This window comes from Petaurus breviceps, unplaced genomic scaffold (genome assembly GCF_028583685.1).
Source record: "Petaurus breviceps papuanus isolate PSGF00001 unplaced genomic scaffold, PetGlider_PUasm1.0 139, whole genome shotgun sequence".
NCBI lineage: Eukaryota > Metazoa > Chordata > Mammalia > Diprotodontia > Petauridae > Petaurus > Petaurus breviceps.
The window spans coordinates 13291922-13312571 of record NW_027185697.1 but is presented as its reverse complement, the minus strand read 5'-3'; the positions used below and the strand labels follow the sequence as shown (position 1 = coordinate 13312571).

At 41.4% G+C, this 20650-nt stretch overlaps 1 protein-coding gene across 1 annotated transcript; it reads left to right on the top strand.

Moving 5' to 3' along the window:
* The first annotated feature begins 2932 nt into the window (after positions 1–2932).
* Positions 2933–18840, top strand: LOC138145115 (C-type lectin domain family 4 member K-like). The gene is made up of 6 exons (XM_069066767.1): positions 2933–3174; positions 13012–13098; positions 15016–15084; positions 15463–15614; positions 16768–16883; positions 17352–18840. Exons 1-6 carry the CDS (start codon positions 3138–3140, stop codon positions 17512–17514), a joined length of 624 nt encoding a protein of 207 aa, XP_068922868.1. The 5' UTR covers positions 2933–3137; the 3' UTR covers positions 17515–18840.
* Positions 18841–20650: the final 1810 nt, after the last annotated feature.

The window sequence follows — 20650 nt, the reverse complement described above, 5'->3', positions numbered from 1 at the left end:
TCACAATTACATAGAGATAATCTTATATCTATATCTATCTTTTTTGTTTATATGTATATATATGCACTGTCACATTATTATGCTATGCTTAACTCTCTACATTAAGTACCCCTAGACATGATTGTATTTGGAATCTGCACAGGCAAAATGTCTAAAACCAGGCTAGTGAGCTATTCTGATGGGACGAGGGTGGGGGTCACAGCACTACACAGTGCTATCATGATGAATAAATCTTATGGGGGGGGAGACTACTGAGTACATATAAGACTTGGGAATTTTCTTTTTCCTTAGGAATGAGACCATGGAGGCAATGACCACAGCTAAGGAAGAGGAGGAAGCAAGGGTTTTGTCCAAAAGGACAGGTCTGTTGTGGAAGACTCAAGGTTCTGGCTGAAGAGAGATCTACACTGACTAGTATTTGTTCAGGTCATTTACCTGAGAGTGGAGATGTGATGGTACCACTTAGGCCATAACAGTACATGGCTTTGCTGTCACTGGACAGAGAACTGCCCTGAGAAAGTCCTAAGTGTACCCCCAATGGGATTAGAAACTGTAGCCAAAAGCACCCTGTGAATTTTAACACCCTAGGGCAAAGCTCCCAGCCCTGCCCTTGTTAAAGTTCTGAGTAAAGGACTGGTTACTGAAGGCAATCACTATACATATCTTTTATCAATTCTGGGTACTGTCTTTACTAGAGAAGACTATTTTTTTTAATGATGAGAGGTAATCCACATAGCAAAGAAAAGTCTGCTTTAGCTTGATGGATAGAGAACTGTCCTGGTAGTCAGGAAGACTTGGGTTTACCTCTGATACATATTGACTGTGTGACCTTGCCAAGTCACTAGGTGAATTTTAATCTGTACTAGTGGATGGAACAGGAGTTCCCTACATGGATGAAATCATTATTTGGTATAACCCACCCCCCTCCACTTTACCCCACCAATCAAAAAGTGTATGGTAAAAAATAAGTGGTTTGTTAAAGGGAAAAATCATAAATTGAGTATTCATATAATGAGGGATGGACTCACAATGTTTGGGTAGCAAGAGATCTTAAGGTCATTTTGGCCACTTCCGTCTTTTCACAGAAGAGGGAACCATTTCTCAGAGAAAGAGCTAATGGCTAAAGCCCCACAAAATCAGAGGCAGAGCTGGGACCAGCCCTCCAGACTCCTGACTCCCAGGCCAGCACACTTCCTGTCATAACATCCTTGTAGCAACAGCAAAGCACAGAAAAAGTACATGGGCTTGAAATCAAGAGACCTGGGTTCAAATTGCAGTTGTGATTCATCCTAGAGTGTGGCCTTGGGCAATCACCTTCCTTACTTGGCCTCAACTTCCTTGTCTGTAAAATGGAGCAAATGATACTTGGAATGCCTGCCTTCCGGGGGAGTTGCAGGTGGTTCTTTGCAAACCTTCAAGCGTGGTAGGAACGTGAATGCTGAATTCATCTTGTAAAGCAGTCAGCACCATGGCCAGCTCAGAGGGAAGACAAGTTTGGGGGGATGCCCAAGGAACCCACAGTGACTGGCTGCTCCAGCTGTTTCCCCCTTCTCTTCACTCTTGGTGTTTGTATGCTTCTATGGCTGGTTCTGTCACATACGCTCCCTAGGTCACAGTTTCCCTGTCTGTAAAATGAGTGGGTTGAAGCACATGGCCTCTGAGGTACCTTCCAGATCTAGACCTGTGATCCTACAGCTTAGTTATCATACTGTGGTCATTCAAAACCCTGGCCTTCCTCCTTATGATCACTGTCACCTCCACATTCTCTCAGCAGATCAATGCATTGGTTGCTTTACTGAGAATGTTAGAATATAAGCACATTGAAAGCAAAGAATTCTATTCTCTCTCTCTCTCTTCCTCTCTTCTTCCTTCTCCTCTTCTTCCTCCTCCTCCTCCTTCTCCTCCTCCTCTTTCTCTTCTTCATCCTCTTCCTTCTCTTCCTCTTTGTCTATTTGTCTTTTCTTCTCTCATCTGTCTATCCTTCCTCACATCCTTTTAATTTCTCAACCCTGGACTAGCTGCTGGTGAGTCTGCCTGCCTCAAATTTCTCCCTACTCCAGTCCATCCTCCACTCAGCCGCAAAGTGATCTTCCTAAAGCACCAGTCCAACGATGTCATTCCCCTATTCAGTTGACTCCAGAGGCTCCCTCTCAGCTCCATGATGAAGCATAAAATCTTCTGTTTGTCTTTCAAAGACCTTAATAATCCAGATCTTCTTCTACCTTTCCAGTCTCCCGTGTTATCTTCTATCCAGTAACACTGACTTGTCACTGGAAAGCCTCCACCTCCCAGCTTACCTGGCTTCCTTCAAGCTCCAGCTAAACTGTACCTTCCACAGGAAGACTCCCAATCCCTCTTAATTGTAGTGCTTTCCATTGCTTATTTCCAACTTATCCTGTATATAGCTTGCTTGTGTGTGTTGTCTCCACCAATAGACCATGATCTCCTCAAGAGCTGGGACTGTCTTTGACCCTTCTTTTGCTCCCCCAGTACTTAGCACAGCATCTGTCCCATAGTAGGCAGTTCATAAATGCTTACTGACAGGTTCAGTGACCAACTTTCCAGAAATCGTAAAGATGAAGACAAGATGGGAAACTAGATTTTCTCATGCCAGACCTGACGTTGCGTCCAGTGCACCACACTAACTCTAGTAAGATATAGATATTACTCCCCTTTTTACCTGAGAAAACTGAAGCACAGAAAGTTCAAAGGGCTCATTCTTGGTCACACAGAGCACACAGAACAAAGCCCTGCCTCTAAAATTATTGCTCTTCCCAACGCTCCACACTGCCTACCAATCTGACACCATTGGCCTCTTTTCTTTCCTACCACAGACTCTTGTGGTCTCACAGTTATGATGCAGAAGTAAACCCGCTGGCTCAGGGATAGAGGATGGGGGACAGCCAGGAACACCATCTCTCTAGGTCTGCCCACCACTGATTTATAAAGTTTCTGCAGGAACAATGGGGAGGAAGTAAGGGAACCAGATGTCCAAATCTGTTACTTCCCCTTCTGTTGCTCTGATGAGGATAAAGGTACTGCTCTCTCAACGAAGAACCAGAGTCAGGAAGGATTCCCATTGACCAGGCTGCTCCTAAGGAGAAGACAAGACAGACAGAGGGAGAATCTCAGAAAACATGACCCAGAGAAACATGGTACCACAGACTGAAAAGGGTGAGGCATTGGAGATCTCTGGGGTGGGCGGAAAAGTCTCTAGAAAGCCAGAACCAAAGATTTTGATCTGGAAGCTATCTTAAAGGTCACCAAATCCAACCCATCATTTTATAGGTGATGAAATTAACACACAAAGAGTGTCTTGACCATGGTTACAGAATGAGTCAAAGGATGTAATTCAAACCCAAGTTGTCCTGACTCCAAATCCAGCCCATTATCTACTAGACCAAGCAGCCTCAAGGCTTATTCACTTGAGTCTCATGCTTAGAACTGTCTGTTTTGGGGATGGTGAAGTTTGTCTAAGGAGGCAGAAGACTGAGGGGACAGGAGAGTGAGTGGCTTGAGGCTTAGCAATCTCTTATGAAAAGGATTTGTTCAGGAAATGCTCCCCTGCTCCCCTCACTCCACCTCAATTAGACCTTGTATCCTGCACTGGGGCTTGAGGCAAAGGAAAGATGAGCCCTAGCATGTATCCTCAAGCCATTATCTTCTAATAGAAAAGACAAGACATGCCCCCTATGGCTAGAGAAGCCTCAGGGTATAAGATGAGCTCAGTGTGATACAGCTGGTATTGGGTCCTAGTTCTACCACTCTCAAGCTGAGGGGTCATCTTTGAGCCTTAGTTTTTTATCTAGAAAACAGGGAAGGAAGGAATGGGTAATGGACCAGACGGTCACCAAGAACCCTTCTCACTATAACATCCTCTTTCTGGAATTAGATTTCTGGCATTCTTTCCATCTATAACATGAAAAAGTTGGTTATTAGAGTCACTCTGCACTTGGCCCTTGTCAGACTACATCAGGAGTCTTATGTCAAGTTCTGGCTTTCTCAACTCAAGAAGAAGATGGACAAGTGGGAGATTATACCAAGGAGGGCAAACAAGATGCTGAAGGGCCTTGAGTCTGTTTCATATGTGGATTAGATATTTTTAGCCAAGAGAAGATTGGGGGCAGGGGAAATGATGGCCCTGCTCAAGTCTTTAAAGGCCTAACATGTTGAAAGGATGGTACTTCTTGGCCCACTTAGTCCCAAGGGACAGAACCAGGGACAATGGATCAATCTAGGTTTGATGTCGGGAGAAACTTCCTAGCAATGAGAGTTGTCCCAGAGTGTGAAGCCTGGAGAAATGGCCTTTTTCAGGCCAAGGATGAATGACCAATTGTCATGTATGTTTTAGTGGTGATGCCTTTTGGATATGGGCTAAACTAGATGGAGAACAAGGGCCCTTTCAACTCTGAAATTCTGTAATTCTATGACTCTTTGACTAGATTAGTCCATCAATTTGTGATGCCTATCTTGTACCAGGCTCTGTTAGACCATGGGAGTCAAGAGGAAAATGAAACAGATGCTGAGATCAAGAACCTTGTATTGCATAAATGGAGATTACATCTAGATAGGTAGAATTTATGTGGATTCAAGAGGCCCAGATTTCTGGACTGAATCTATCAATCAATCAAAGGTGTAAACTAGTTGAGAATCACTTCTTAATCAACTTGGAAAAAGTGGAGTGCTCTGAGTCACTGCACATAATTAGATGGTACTAAAAGAGAATTGTATTTGGATTACTTGAAAGAATTAGACACGTCTGCCCTAGGTATACTAGATAAGGGAGCCTTGCAGAGAAGAAGTCTTTCTTGAAGGGGAAGAACCCTTCCTTGTGCTTCAATGTGAACCAGAGGGCATCAAGAGAGTGGGAGTGGGGGCAATGATCCTAAAGGGAACATTGCTTTCCCTGTCCCCAACCTTTACATTGACCATGTCATCATATAGACCATCCCAGACCTGAGAAAGGACAAAGTAGACATACCAAGGAAAGGCAAATTCAGGAAGCAAGAGGAGAGAGAGCTATAGCTAAGGATCCTGCAAAGACACAGCCTAACAGAGAGCACTGTCTCAAGGAAATTCATGAGGATTCTATAAACATTAAAGGACCCCTAATGAAGAGGAGCTATGAGTTACCCTTTAGGCATCCATGTTTGAACCAACTCCCTCCAGAAAAACTGTATGGGGGTAAGAGTAGGTCTTTGGTTGGGAAAATGTTTTTGTACCAACTGTGTTTGCCATGTCATGCGATCAATTCCAAAGTTTTTAAGAGGCCTTGAGAGTGTGCTTTATTGCTTTTTCTGACCACCATGTGAATGCTTACTTGCTCCGTGTGAGTTCTGTATAAAATAGTCTTTTAGGCAAGTGTATGTTTGGCATTCAAACAACATGGCCAACCCACCGGGGCTGTGCTCTTTGCAGGAGAGTTTGAATGTTTGGCAATTTAGTTCCACAAAGGACCTCAGTGTTTGGAATCTCATCTTGCCAGGTGGTCCTCAGGATCTTCCTAAGACAATTCAAATTTTGCCTGAGAGGCTATTTTATGGAGAACTCACACAGAGAGAGCATTCACATGGTGGTCAGAAAAAAGCAATACAAGGACACTCTCAAGGTCTCTCTTTGTTTCAGGGCTAATGTTCTAATCATTGTACCATGCTGCCCCTTACAGGGAAGGAGGGGAAAAAAGGCACGTTGAATATATAACCATACACCCACTACCGTAGCCCATGACTAACTCCACTGGGACTTTTATTGCTGTTCTGACTTTTGTCAGAGGTCCACATGGAGGAGAGGAAGCAGGCTGCACTGGAAAGTATTGGAGGTTGAAAACCTGGGATAGAGGGATGAGAGTGAGGAAGTTCTGGTTCTAATTATTTCCAAGCTGTGTCACTGAAGGCAAATCATAACCTCTATCCTTGCCCTGAACACTTGCGCTGCTTTCTCCAAAGTGAGGTATAGATCAGTTTACGCCTGGTTGACCTCTCCTCTTTTGTTTATCTCCCTGTTATGTTACAATCCTTTGCCCACAAGGTTCCTGTATTTCTATTCCAGTAACAAGTTCCTGCCTGTGGGGCAGTTTAATGTCCTTAATAGTAGTTCCCTTTGTCAGTTCCTCCAACTTGTGGAGCATGAAATGATCATTTAGGGAAGTTGTATGTTTGTTTATCAGCTGCTCTGCTTTTGGCAGAGACAGAGCTCCAGAAAGCATTAAGACTCCCAAAGTCCCCAACCACTACAATATCATGTTTTAGTGCCAGATTCATCATGTTTCCCCAACTCTTCATTTAATTTCTCCTTCAGTCCAGGTGGGGTGGAGCATGTCCATCTAATTATATTGCCTCTCTTTCCCTCTCCCTTGCCCATCATTCAAAGACTCTTCCTTCATAGTACTTCTTGACCTAGGTTACTGGATTTCCTCAAAAAGGATGTATCTCCTTACAGTATAATAATGTATAATCAGCCCACTTACCTATTTTGTTCCTCCAGAGACACATTCTAAGTTATAAAAATCATCCCATCATGTCTCAGGGATTTTTAGGAAGTCAAATTATCCTTCTTCTGTTAGAATCTCTTTTTCTTCTACTTTTAAAAAAAGCTAGGTGGTAGAGTGTATAGAATATGGGGGCTTTAGAACAAGAAAATCTGAATCCAAATCCTTCCTTAGGCACTTACTGATTATGCGACCCTGGGAAAGTCACTTAACTTCTCTCAGCCTCAGTTTCTTCATCTGTAAGATGGGGATAATGGTAAGTACCTATGTTATATAGGGTGATGGTACAAAACAAATGAGAGGTAAGATGCTTAACAACCCTTCAAATGTTATCTATTATTATTATTTCCCTGGGTTTGCATATAGGCAACTGAAGACATGGGGTGTTATTGATGGCTCTCTTCTGGGAGACTGTCTTCTAGTTATTTCATCTATCTTTCTTCTTCCTGTGTTATAATTCATCCTTTCTATGGTGCCTGAATTATGTAGAAAGTGTTCTCCCTCCTATTTTCTTTTTAAGTTTAAAATTCCCTACATCACATAGGCTCTAGAAAAAAAGCCTTTTTTCTCTTTCATGATAACATTTTATTTAAAGTAATACATGCACCATGCTTAGCTAAGGCAATTTCAAATGAGGATACAGTATGAGAGCACAGACTGAAACAATGCCTGAAGACCCAAACACTTGGTACCATTGAACAACATCATGAGACTGTTGAAGAAATGGGACTGAGAATGAATGTTTCACACAAGATATGGGACTGAGAATTAATGCTTCACACCTCCTATGCAAGGTTAGGTTAGAGAATTCCTATTGTGGGGGGAGGGGAGGTTGCCTTAGCGTATTAGAGTTCTCAAAATTCTCCAGTAATTGTGGGCATAGAAATTCACATTTTCCAATGCACTTAATTCGTTCTTTTAAGTCAAAGTATAGCATTATCTAGTCACTTTGATGGGTAGGAAGGTATACGAGGAAATAATCAATATTTCTTCCTTTTAAGTAGATTCAACTTAGGACTCATCTCTTGTGACAAGTGAGATAAAAGACTGTTTATATTTTTCTCAAATACAAAGTAAAATTTGGCCTGAGATATTTGAAATATGCTTTCCAATGATGTTTGTTATTTATAATCTGCCTCCTTTCTACATTTCAAATCCTCTTATACCTTAGTCTTTCCCATGAACCTTATGATCCAATGACACAGGGCTTGTTATCCCTCCTACAAGAGCCTCTTACTATATTTTCAGGTGTTTTTCAGTTGTGTAGGATTCTTTGTGGCCCCATCTGGGGTTTTCTTGGCAAAGACACTGGAGTGGTTTACCATTTCCCTCTCCAGTTCATTTTACAGATGAGGAAACTGGGGTAAATAGGGTGAAGGGATTTGCCTGGGGTCACATAGCTAGTAAGTGTCTAAGACCAGGTTTGAACTCAAGAAGATGAGTGTTCCTAACTCTATCCAGAACTCTATACATTGTGCCACCAACCTGCCCATATATCCTATTATATAGCTTCTTCATAATCCCATGCCTAGAATGCTCTCCTTCCTCATTTCTACTTGTGGTTTCCCTGGCTTCCTTCAAGCCCAAGCTGATACCCCATGTTCTACAAGAAGCCTTTCCTGATCTTATTAATGTTAGTACTTTCTATCTGTGATTACCCCTAATTTATCTTGCATATATCCTCTTCTTAAGTAATTGTTGGCATAAAACCTTATTCACTCTGGCTATCATTGATTGGCCAACAAGTCCTAGACCAAGCCACACTTAGTCATTATTTGGGCCCTGATGACTCAGAGAGAATGTAAATAGTTTCTGTTTTGTCCAGAAACCCAAGGGTCTTGACTTCCCAGGTTGATTTTTTTAACGAGGTAAAGGAGGCCATTCTTTGCTTCATTTCTTACCTAGCCTTAATCATTGAATGGGTGTTACCTCAGTCAAACTGAGAGCTGTTAAAGACCTTAGCTTAAAAGGGCTTAGGTATCCCACTGCATCTAGGGCCATCTCCAGTTGCCCTGATTCATATCTTGTCACTGGACGTAGAAGGCTCCAGAGGAGAAAGTAAGACTGGTAACTTTCCAAAGTTGAATCCAATTCACTTGCATGTCATGGTATCACCTTCCTGATGTCATGGTCCTCTTCTGGAATGAAGAACAAACAACAATCTGTGAGTTGTTTGCATGTTGTCTTCCTCATTAGATTGTAAGTTCATCAAGGGCAGACATTGTTTGCAGCCTTTCTTTTAACCTCAGAACTTAGTACTGTGCCTGGCAAGCACTTGATAAACGTTTAACGTGACTCGGTTGCCATATTATGATCATAATCTAAGGCAGTTCTGGGCCTGGAATTTAGGAAGACATGAGTTAAAATCTGGCCTCAAACACTTACTTGCTATGTGACCCTGGGGAAATCATTGGAACCTCTTTTTGCCTCAGTTTTGTCATCTGGAAAATAAGGGTAATAAACCCTCTACCTCCCAGAGTTGTTGTGAGAATCAAATGAAATCATATTTGTAAAGTGCTTTGCCCAACTAAAGTGCTATTCCATAAATGGTAGTTCTTGGTGTTATCTAGTAAATCCAAAAGTAAAAACTATAGGACTGCTGACCATATGAGGCACTCTTTATTTTAGACAAATCACAGCATTTAAGCTATCGTGAAAACAGCCAAAATCATGAGTCTATCTTTATGCATGCATGATTTACAGTATCATGCTCATGGTCTGGACATTTTTAATAGTAACAACTTTAAAACAAAACAACCCCCAAATACTATCTTCTTCACGAACTTTTAAATAGCCAGATGTGGTCATAAATTCCTAATACCAAAGATTTTAGTTCAAAGTTCAGATTCAAGTCAGACTTTGACGACAAAGATTGACTTCTGAAAATAGGAATTTTTATTGATGGGATAGAAGTGTCTTGAGACCTTTCACTTGACAAATGGATGGTATAAACACTTGCTTAAACATAAGAGGGTTTTTAATTGTATTAGTCACCAAATAATCATTTCCAGAAATAAGACAAAATTGTCTTCTAAAAAAAACCTTCGATTGTTAAATTGGTTGACATTTTTCATACTATTTTTACTTTGATGCCAGAATAAGATCAATGTTACCCAATCCTTGGAGAACCTTGTGGTATTACAACATGGCGATCAGTTAATCACCAGGTCTTTAAATACTTACTATGTACTAGACACAATAATCTGAGTGTAAATTTCTTCAAATGCAATTTGTCTTCCTACAGGAATTAAACATAGAAACAACTGCCTAGTTTGTTCCATCTTGACATGCTCTTGCTGCAATAATGGAAAACATAAGGAAGCTGATAATTTCCCAGCTATTGCTAGTTTAAATGCCAAGTCACAGAAGTAATGCTAGTGAAGCAACTGTTTCTTAAAGTACAATCAGGCACTGTTGCAAGAGGGCCCAAGATCTGAAAGTGCCACCAGACAAGGGAAAGAAAGAAAATAATAATGAAATATTTAAATATAAAAATTAGATTATGGACCAGATGGGAGGAGTTCACATTAGGAAAGGAGGGAATTTGTAAATGGAATGATAAAATTTATAATAATTCTTTGAGGAAGCAAAAAGATAGGATTGAAGAAACCATCAGAAAGGAAACTGAATTATAATAATAATAGTACTTTAACATTTGTAAAGTGCTGTATACATATACATGTGCACATACATATGTGTACATATCTACACATGTGTGTAGATATACACATATGTATGTGTGTATATTATATATATATATATATATATACATATTTTATCACAACAACCCTGTGAGAAAAGTCTTTGTATTATCCCCAGATGAACATGTTTCTTAACAGCCCTTGTTAGCTGCACTCCATCCCTGGCCAAGAGCTTTTTGTACTGATGTATTTAGTTATGGCCCAGAAGTCCAAATTCCATTCTCAGATATCTTCTCAGTCACATGTTCACTTCCCAAATCTTCTTTCTCTTCTGAATCCCCTTATCTTAGTAGAGGAGAAAATACTACCTATGTCCCTGAAAGCTTCACTGTTTTCCCTAGAATTTCATAATTCTTAGCAATACTTTCCAGGTTTCTTCTGGTGGTATCATGTATTTGTCCCTACACAATACACCAGAAGTATGTAGTAGTTGCTAAATTTCATAACTCTCCAAAAGCTCTCTACCATGACCCAGATACTTGTCTTGAAAAGGAAGGAATCTCTTTGTTGTATGTGTAATGAAGAAATATATCCCTTAGAATGGAGATATCATCTGTTCTCCTGTTGACCATGACTAGATGCCCACTCACTTGGGCTCATTGGTCACTTTCTACCATCACAAACACAAGAAGCTGGGCTCCACTCTCCCTTTCCAGGAAAAACCTCATATGTATTAGTTCCAGAAAGTCAGGATTCTTTTTTCTTCCCTTCCTTCCCAGTGCCCCCTTCCTTCACCCTCCAGTGTCCTGATACAAGTGAGAATTTCCTTGCACCTCTTACCCTCATTTTTCTCTTGGGTTTCTTCCTTGAACAAGGAACACTTCATTATTCTGGATAACCTGGAAAGTAGATATCCGCTCCTCCAGCCTTTTCACATCTACCATCACACATCCTCTTTAGGTAATAGCAAAATCCTCTTTCCTTTATGCGTGTTTGAAGTAAGGTCTATGGTCTTGTGTCTTCCCCTTTGCTTGCCCTGGTGGCTCACTGGTGTAGCAAACTGGTTATACACCATATGTATCTTTTGCATGAGTGCTCCATCCTGAGAGGCTCATGACCCAAAATGATTTAGGGTAGACCCTTGCCTTTTCTGGAAATAGGATGCTACAAACAGCTTAGCCTTTAATTGGATATTAAGACATTCCTGTAATGGCCTAACAGAAGCAAACAACACAATCAATAAGCAAACACAATTACTTATTTAGATCTGTCCATGTTTTCCCCCTTGCATCTGATCTTCAGTTGTATCTTCCTGTACTTCCCTAATGCCTAGATAGTCTATCATTGTAGAGAGGTTAGGGGAAGGCAGGAGAGAGATATGGCTACATTTATTTGACAGTAAACACAAGACAGGAAGCACATAGTACATTTATAACATAATGAAGTAACCAAAGAAGCAAAGAGGAAATCAGATGATTTAATTAGAGCAACTCATATGGTTTGGCTCACTCCTCTTGCATTATCTGTCTCCAGAGTCAGTCAGGGAAAGGTAGACACAAGCTGACCCCAAAACATATTAACACCTTGCCCCAAGCCACCTTGTCCCTCCTCCACAGGTTCTGGACAATTTCTTCCTACAGAATAAGATCTAAGCTTCCTAGGCTAGCTTTCAGGGCTCTCCAATATGTGATTCCAATTTAACTGCTACAACCCTTCAACAGGACCCTTCTTTGGCGAAGGAAGACTCCTCCTCATTGTCTTCAGAACATATCATGTTTCTTTTCTTGTGCTAGTTACATTGACCACACCATCAATCAAGATCCAATACAAGTATCACTCTCCACTGATGAATGACTGACTTCTCCCGCAGAGGGAAAGTCTTCCCCATCTCTCAGTTCCCAGTATGCTTTGAGTTGGGACTTGGCATGTTGACATAGTAACCTATAGTGTCTTATATGATGCTATATGAGTATTTCTTCTCCTCCATATACTTGAGCTTTGATTTACTGGATCAGACACTAATTACGGGCAGCTCGAACGCGCCATGATCCGGATGAAAGCCTTCTAGAGGTGTACAGTGGAGGGCTATGGAATCGTAGAGGCAAAAATGGCTGTTACCAACAGGGGAAAGCAGATCCAACTTCTAGGAGGACAAGGGGGGCTGGAACTGGCCTCTCAAGGATGGTTAGAACTTCAATGAGAATGATGAAGAGGGAGGTGATTTCAGGGAAGAGGAGAGCACAAACAAAAGCATTGAGCCAGGAGGTTACCATATATACACAGGCAGGGAGTTGGGCTGGTAGCAAAGAGGTTGGTTGGAGCATAAACTCTACTGAGGGTAATCTGGGCTAAGACTGGACAATGAGGATGGTGATAGATTCTACAAAGCAACAGACAGACATTGACATTTATGAGAACAGCAAAGACAGAGACAAACTGATGGAAGGGTTTTAGGTAATTGTGTTGTCTCATGTATAAAGAGGAAATGAAATACAACATAATATTTACATTCATGTTGCACTTGAGGTTCGCCAAGCATTTATGATAAATAACTTCTGGTAAGACCTTGATCCTGGTCTATCTTAGAAATATTGTAAGGCAGTGGGAAGAGTTTTAGGTTTGGATTTAGGGGACCTGGGTTCAAATCCCACCTATGACACCTATTATCTCTATGACTTTGGGCAAGATTCTTCCCATATCTGGGCCACAGCACCCACATCAGTCAAATGCAGAGTAGGCTGGCTTATTATTCTTCCAGACCTAAAATTGTGATGTTATAGTCAGCACATCCAAGTGATAGAGATGCTGGGCAGGCTATGTATTTTGAAGCCACAGCCCCCAGGCCCTACTAATGACTCTTTTTTCTCTCTTTCCCTCATCTAGACTTCAGGAAGCTAACGCTCATCCAAGTTGCCCTGGCAATCATGGTTTTTGCTCTGGCTGCTGCCCTTAAAGTTATGGTTATTCTGTGTAAGTTCTCACCCTAGCACCATGGTCTGCAGGGTTCCAGGCCTAAAACCTCTTTCTCTGATCAGAGAAATCACTGGAGCAAATCTTGGGAGGGAGCAGAGTCTAGTTAAACATGAGGGTGGGGGATGATTGGGGCTCGACGGACAGCCCCTATACTCAATCACCTGAGATGGAAAAAGTCAGAGAAACATGGAATTCTAATAAACAAATCACTTATTAAGCACCTAATGCATGCCAGGCATAGTGCATACAAAGTTAAAAGTTGAGAGTCCCTGCCCTCAAGGAGCTGACATTTTATCAGGAGAAGCAACATGTAGTTATTAATGTACGCCAAACATATATGGAGGAATTTTGAGTTGTTTGTGTGAAAGCCCCAAGTGCCTGGGCAGAAGGAGTAGGAAAGACCTTCTGCATAATATGGCACTTAAGTTGAGCCTTTGAAGGAAGTGAAGCTTATGGGCACCTGGGTAGCACAGTAGATAGAACACCAGGCCTGGAGTCAAGAAAGCTCATCTTCCTGGGTTCAAATCTGGACTCAGATACTTAAAAGCTGTGTGACCATGCGAAAGTCATGTCACCATGTTTGCCTCAGTTTCCTCCTCTGCAAAATGAACTGGAGAAGGAAATGGCAAATAACTCCAGTATCTTTGCCAAGAAAAACCTAAATGGGGTCATGAGGAGTTAGACATGACTGAAAAATAACTAAACAACAACCAAAGGATTCTAAGAGGAGGGAGTACATTCCAGGCATAAGGGATGGCCTATGCAAAGACACTGAGATGGGAAATGTTAAGTCATGTGAGAGGAACAATGAGGTCAGTTGGGTTGAACAATACCTGGTAACTCACCAACAATCCAAGGATCCCATAAAGAGTCAGAAGGTCTAGCCTGGAGAGGCAGTGTGGCATAGTAGAAAAAGTCAGAAAGATCTGGGTTCAAATACTGTCTATAAACCCTAACAGCAACATAGGATTGGAACCCAAGTCCTCTGACTCCAGATCTTTCCATCTTTCTCCTGTACCAGATTGTCCTCCTTTAAAACTGGTGACTACAGGTATTGCTTTGGAGGACATAGTTGTCAGGCTGGTGATCATTACTGCCCTCTCCTTTCTACTGCTTTGTCTTTCAGCTTTTAATCAGCCACACTTTGTGAAAACAATTAGCTTTTTTTTAAATCTGAAGATAATGTAATGGTCTTTCAGGTTCCTGGAGTCCCCTCTTCTGATGCTTTATGGGGTTTAAATTTAATAAAAAGTTAAAAGTATAGTCACAATAGCTCAGAGCCCCCAGTTAGGAAAATAGTTAACATTAAGGCAAATATTTGTATCTATGCCATAATTTAAATGAATGCTTATGTCCAGTCAAACCCTGGCCTCTCTATGGCTGAGAAAAGATTCAGGTTACTAGAAACAAAGAAATCAGTGAAGCATGTTCCAGTGTCTGTTAATGGACATGAACTGGGAGTGGAAGTAGGGAGAAGAGAAGACCTTTTCTGGGAACTCTCCTTAATCCTTTCAAAAGTCAATACAATAAGTAGCTTCAGCCCAAGGCTTCTGATCCAAGATGGCCCTCAGTGGCCCTCCTTGATCTCTCCTCTGGGTCCAGCTCAACCCTTTTCACACTTTGTCCCTGTGACACCACTTCTTGCTGGCTCCATTTCTGATATCCTCTTACCTCTTAATTTGTCTCTTGAAGACTGTTTCTCTTCAAGAACTCAGAAGCCTGACTCAATCCCCCATTCTAGTCAAAGATCTTCAAATCCTTCTTAGGACCCAAATGGAATGTTTATCCCTTTCAGCTGCAAGGATGGCAGTCAGTTCCCAAATCTCTACTGCAGGGACTCTCAATGCTTACTGAGTTGGACTAAGCCTCTCGCTGAGGCTTCTTTCTTTCTAATGCCATAAACTGTGATTCTAGATGTTCAAGGGAAAAGTGACCAACTTGAGAGGGCCAAGGTCTCCAATGCAGCTCTGAAACAGCAACACCGTGAGTGCCCTCTCACCCCGACCCCCTTTGCACTGATCCCCAAGCTCTTGCCCAGTCCCTTCATCATTCAAACTTTATTTTCACACAAAGCAGTATCCAAGATGCAGACCTCCCTGTTCCTCCTCTAGCTTCCTCACTGTCCTTCTTCCTGGCTACTTCAGAAAAAGGGAATAATAAAAAGTTCCTCATCCCTAATCTAACAAATGTCCTCATGTTCTGACACACCTGGACCCCAAGAGGCTTGTGATCAGACAATAATAGTCTAACCATGGCTCACACTGACCAAACTTTGGTCACTGTTCTGCAGCTAGCCCCCTCAGGGTCACATACAGCTCTGTTCTCCCCCTCTCCTCATTATCACTCCTCTTTCTTCCTAAGAAATTCTTGTTCAGAGAATCTCAGAGCGTAGAATTTTCCATGGTGGAAATCTCTACTACTTTTCCTGTGGCAAAATGTCCTGGAATGACGCTGAGCAGTACTGTGTGTCAAATGGTTCCCACCTGACCTCAGTGACTTCAATGGAAGAACAGGTCAGTGCTGTCCTTGGTGGTCCTAGAAATGGTAGGTAGAGATGTCAGCAGCTCACTTTACCTCTCTGCTAGTCTACAATGGACCCAGACATAGTCTCACACATAGCTAGGGCTTACTGAAAACACACAGGGAAGCATAGAAGCAGACACAATAAAAACACAGAAAACACAGCAGAGAAGTTGTGTGACCCTGGATAAGTCATTTAAGTCTTGCCTAAGTTTTCTCAACTATAAAATGGAAATAATAATAGCACCTGCCTCCCCAGTTGTTGTGAGGATAGGATGAGGTAATAATTGTAAAGTGCCTAGCACAGTGCCTGGAATATAGTAGGTGCTATATAAATGTTAGCTATCATTCTTATTGCCCCAAATCCCACAGTCAGTATGAATAAAAGGCAGGACTAGCTGGCTATTAGATCGGTCCTTTAGAGCCTATACAACAGTTACATGTCCAAGAGGAATCGAAATCTTTACAAAATCAACACAGGCTGATTTTTAGGGTGGGGTGGGGTAAGGTGGGAGAGCCCAAACAACTGGGAGAGGGAGGGCAGATCTAATGCAAAAAAAATGGTATCTGAGCTGAACTTGGAAGGAAACTAGGGGTTCTAAGGCAGGACTGTTTTCCATCCATGAGGGAACAATGCATGAAAAATAACAACAATTAGCATTTATATAATGCCTACTACATGGTGCTATTATTATCCCCATTTTACAATTGGGAAAACTGAGGCAGGCAGGGGTGAAGTGACTTGCCCAAGGTTACCCAAGTAGTAAGTAAATTAGGCTATATTTGAACTCAAGTCTTCCTGGCTTCAGGCTTAGTGTTCTATTCACTGCATTATTTAGCTAAAAAGTAATAAATAGTCATTCTGGAAAGATAGGTCAGAAACAGGAGTCAGGTAGAGAAATTTGTATTTGGTTGTAGAATTAATCGTTGGATTGCAAAGGTCAGAGGAGTGATGTGATCAGACCTATGTTTGAGGAAAACACACATACACACATGCACACATACATGTGTACACACACATACACATATACATTCATACACACACTGGAATACTCATAAGCATACACAGTCCCTACCTAAGTGCACATTCAAACAGGCACAAATAAATTCAGGTGCCCTTTTAAAAATAGTCTCTTCACTCCATAGGAATTTCTTTATAAAAAAGCCAATGGTACCTACTATTGGATTGGATTGAGTAACCAAAATATTTCAGGCTGGCAATGGACTGATGGGACCCCATATGATGAAGCCCAGAACAAAGAGTGAGTCTAATACCCTTCCTTCTCCTCCCTCCCTGCTTGAGATTTTTAAAGATTTCCCCAAGGAAAACTCAGACTGAACACTTAGTGTGCTGTGGAAATGTCTGCTCTGTGTGTGTGTGTGTGTGTGTGTGTGTATGTCCTCAGGAAGAGCAGAGGTTAGGATAGTGCATGGGTGTGGGGAGTGGGGGAATGGAGCAATCATCTAGGCTATCTCCAGAAGGGATTAGACACTGTGTCCCTCAAAACTTACCTCCTGTGCCACAGTCTTTCCAAGCTCTGGCTGTCGGCTGGGCAGGTGGGCTCTATTGAGACACCAGGTTATGGCAGTATCTGAGGCCAGGCCTCCCTAAGACTGCTTTACTCCAGGACAGGGTTCAAACCTAGGAGAGGGAGCTTTTATTAGTCTTTGGTGACCAACTGGGAATTCAAAGGATTAAGACCTCTCATTTCAATGATCTCTCTTTCCAGCTTCTGGGCCGATGGGAAACCAAGCAATGAAAAAGGAAACCATAACTGTGCCCATTTCTGGGCAAAGACACAAAAATCATGGAATAATTACATTTGCGTATTTTCTTTCAAGTTTATCTGTAAGTGGAAATGTGAGTCATCTGGAATGTGCCAAAACATATAAACATCTGGTTCCTGAATTCTGCTGACCCCCATCCCAGAAGCAATGGAGCAGAAGGCAGACCCTGGTCCATCTACTATGCATACAATGAAGTTTATGAGCGCCATTTTCCTTTCCAATTTCAAATTCCCCCAAAGGAACCTAGAAGACTAGTAACAGTCTAATCACTTGTGCCAAATGATGTACCCATTCCTTCAGGTAGCCACAGACCCTCCTTCCTCTCCTAGTCATCATTGCTGGAGCAATCACTCTGGCTTGTGCCCTCACCATTCGCTCATTTCTCCAGGTACCTCTCATATGTGCAATGCAGTTCTTGACCAGGCTTCTTTCTTCTTCCTTAATGAGTTGAGGAACAAGTTTGAGGCGAGGGGCCTGACATAGGACCTGCTAACTGTCCTACTCCCCCAAGGAGAACACATCCCGATTCCTACCTATTAATCACTAGGTCTATAAATCACAAGATCCCAGCTCATTATAGCTCTGAAATACCCCCCTCAAGGTCAATCTGCACTCTCTCTGTCCAGGGTCTTGGGGCAAAGCTTGGCTGCCTTTGTTCCCTACTGGAAATCCAGGAAGAGGAAGGTACTCTGTCAGATTTAAAATGTACATTAAACAGACTGGGCTCTACTGTACAAGGAGAGGTGAGGGTATGTGACTGTGTAGGAAAGGTGATGTTATATATAATACGTATGCATAATACATATTATATATAATACATACACAATACATATGACAAATGGGATTTTATATACACACATACATACAGATATAGATATATAACACTTTACAAACCATTAATTGCTATGCAAATATGAACCTTTACTAAAATCTCATTTGCATTTTTAAATGGCATTTGGCCAGAAATGATCTGGGGCAGCAGTGTGATGAGTTCGTTGTTTGATTTTCATCGTGAGCATTTACAGCTTGGAAATCAAGAGCTCCAAATCAGGACTAGACTTGTTGTGTTGTTTATTATCTAGGCTTAGGGACATGTTAATAATACAGATTAAACTTAAATGTGTGTATATATTTTTTGAAGAGTCGGGCTGTTAAATGTTTACCAACACATTCCTCGTCCTGGGACAAGACACCTAAGTCAGTAAAAACAAGTCAATATCTTGCTACTTCTCCTTAAGAAACATTTAAGGTTTTATGTACTATTGTCCAGGTGGATAAAATAATTGTTTTCTGTGGCTGAATAAAAGAATTTGGATATAAATGTATGTCCATTTTTGTTTCTGTATCCCTATTGCCTGGCAGTGTACTGCGTACATAATAGATGCTTCTCCAATGACTGTGAATGAATAAATGAATGAATTAAATAAATAATGATAACTTACCAACCTTTTCATGGACCACCTTTAACTGACCCAGAGCCCCAAGGTTCAGTAAATTCAGTCACTCTGCATTTCTACTTCCCGGGTCCCTGAACCTGACCTCCAACAAGAATTTGCAGACTGGACCCCTTGAGACACTAGTAAAAATAGGACTTGTTGCCTCCACGATAGAGGACGCTCTGTTCCCTGCCCTGGAACCAATCTGTTGTTGCTCTGGTCAAGTCAGAGAGGGTGCTAGGAAACTTTAGGCTCATTGCTTAACACTCTGTTTCTGTCATAGGTCATGGGCCCACATGCAATCATCAATCATGCCATGTGACATTCCCCATCTATTTTTGACTACCCACTCATTGTGGAATTCTTACATCCCTTGATTGGAACAATGGAACTGGAGTTAAGAAAGCCTGAGTTCAAATGTGGCCTTAGGTATTACTAGTTGTGTGACCTTGAGGAAGTCATCTAACTGCTATGTGCCTCAGTTCCCTCAATTGTAAAATTAGAATAATAATCGCATCCACCTTGCAAGGTTTTTGTGAGAATCAAATAAGATAGTATTTGCCAAGTGCTCAGAAAAGTTCCTGGCACATAGGAAATACTACATATACGTTGTTGTTGTTAACACTGCTTCTCAGGATTGTTATATGAGGATCAAATGAGGCAATATTTTTAAAGAGTATAGCACAGTGCCCTGCTTGCACTTGTTTTCTTGTCTTTGTGCTTGTTACCTTCTCTCCTTTGTTTTTTTATGATAAAAAGTGCCCATAACATCTTACTCTGGTTAGAGGCTGTTTTTTGTCCTCAAAAGGGGAACAAGGGTTTACTGTGCCAGAAGAAATGCTAGAAGACAATCCATTTCTGTCCCATTCCCCACCACCACCTTTACCTGCTCAGGATTACTATTGATTTCCTGAGGTATAATGAAGAGTAAAAAATTTTGCATAGGAAGGCACTTTCTTGGGAACAGTTTGGTAGGAATGACAAAGGATCAAATCAAGGTGGTTGAATAGATTTGGCCTTAATCCCTGGAGGATTAGGTTGAATTCTATAAATAATATCATATCCTATAGATGGTTGTAGTTTGTCCTTTGTTCTTGAAGAGGACCAATGACAGATGTCTTGAATTGAAAGTGAATTGGATTTAAATGAGGTAGAGCTGTGCAAAGTGATCAGCCTCATTCTCTCTTCCAGGGCTGAGTCCAGTGGCAAGTCATCGGTCAAGACAACTGGAGATGACTCCAGATGCAGTAGAAGACCTTGTTTTTTTTAGGTTAAGGTCTTTCCCAAGTCTCAATTTGTCTGAGGCAACACCCGTTCAGTGATTTGAGGCTAGGTGAGAAATAAGGCAAAAGATGTCCTCGTTTGTCTATTAAAAAAATCAAACTGGTAGGGAAGATCCTCAGACTTTCTGGCCAGAACAGAGACAAGGGGACTGGGAAAAAAGAATCAAAATCACTTGCCTAACCCAGCTGAGATTGAGGGCTGCGTACTTCTGCTTGAGCAAAATGGAGAAAACCACATAAAGAAGGAAAACAATAATCAAGTAAAGAGAAATACATCATCTTGTGACACTAATTATCTCATATCAGCCTACATGTGATATATATAATAACCTATAAGGTCCAAGTGATTCCTCTTAATATTTAAGAAATTTATTTTAGACACAAATTATTAGTTTGATCACAAAGGTTCTGAGCCACTAGTTGTGAAAAATTATTAGTATTTAGACAGAGATTTGATTTTCTGTTTAACTTTACATTTTTACCTCTCAGAGATAAAAATGTTCAGAGGGTAATCACTCTTGC

Coding starts and splice junctions, on each gene's coding strand:
- LOC138145115 (XM_069066767.1), top strand. CDS start 3,138: ATGACCCAGAGAAACATGGTACCACAGACTGAAAAGG. Junction 13,099..15,015: donor TAAAGTTATGGTTATTCTGT/GTAAGTTCTCAC, acceptor CTGTGATTCTAG/ATGTTCAAGGGAAAAGTGAC. Junction 16,884..17,351: donor GATGAAGCCCAGAACAAAGA/GTGAGTCTAATA, acceptor CTCTCTTTCCAG/CTTCTGGGCCGATGGGAAAC.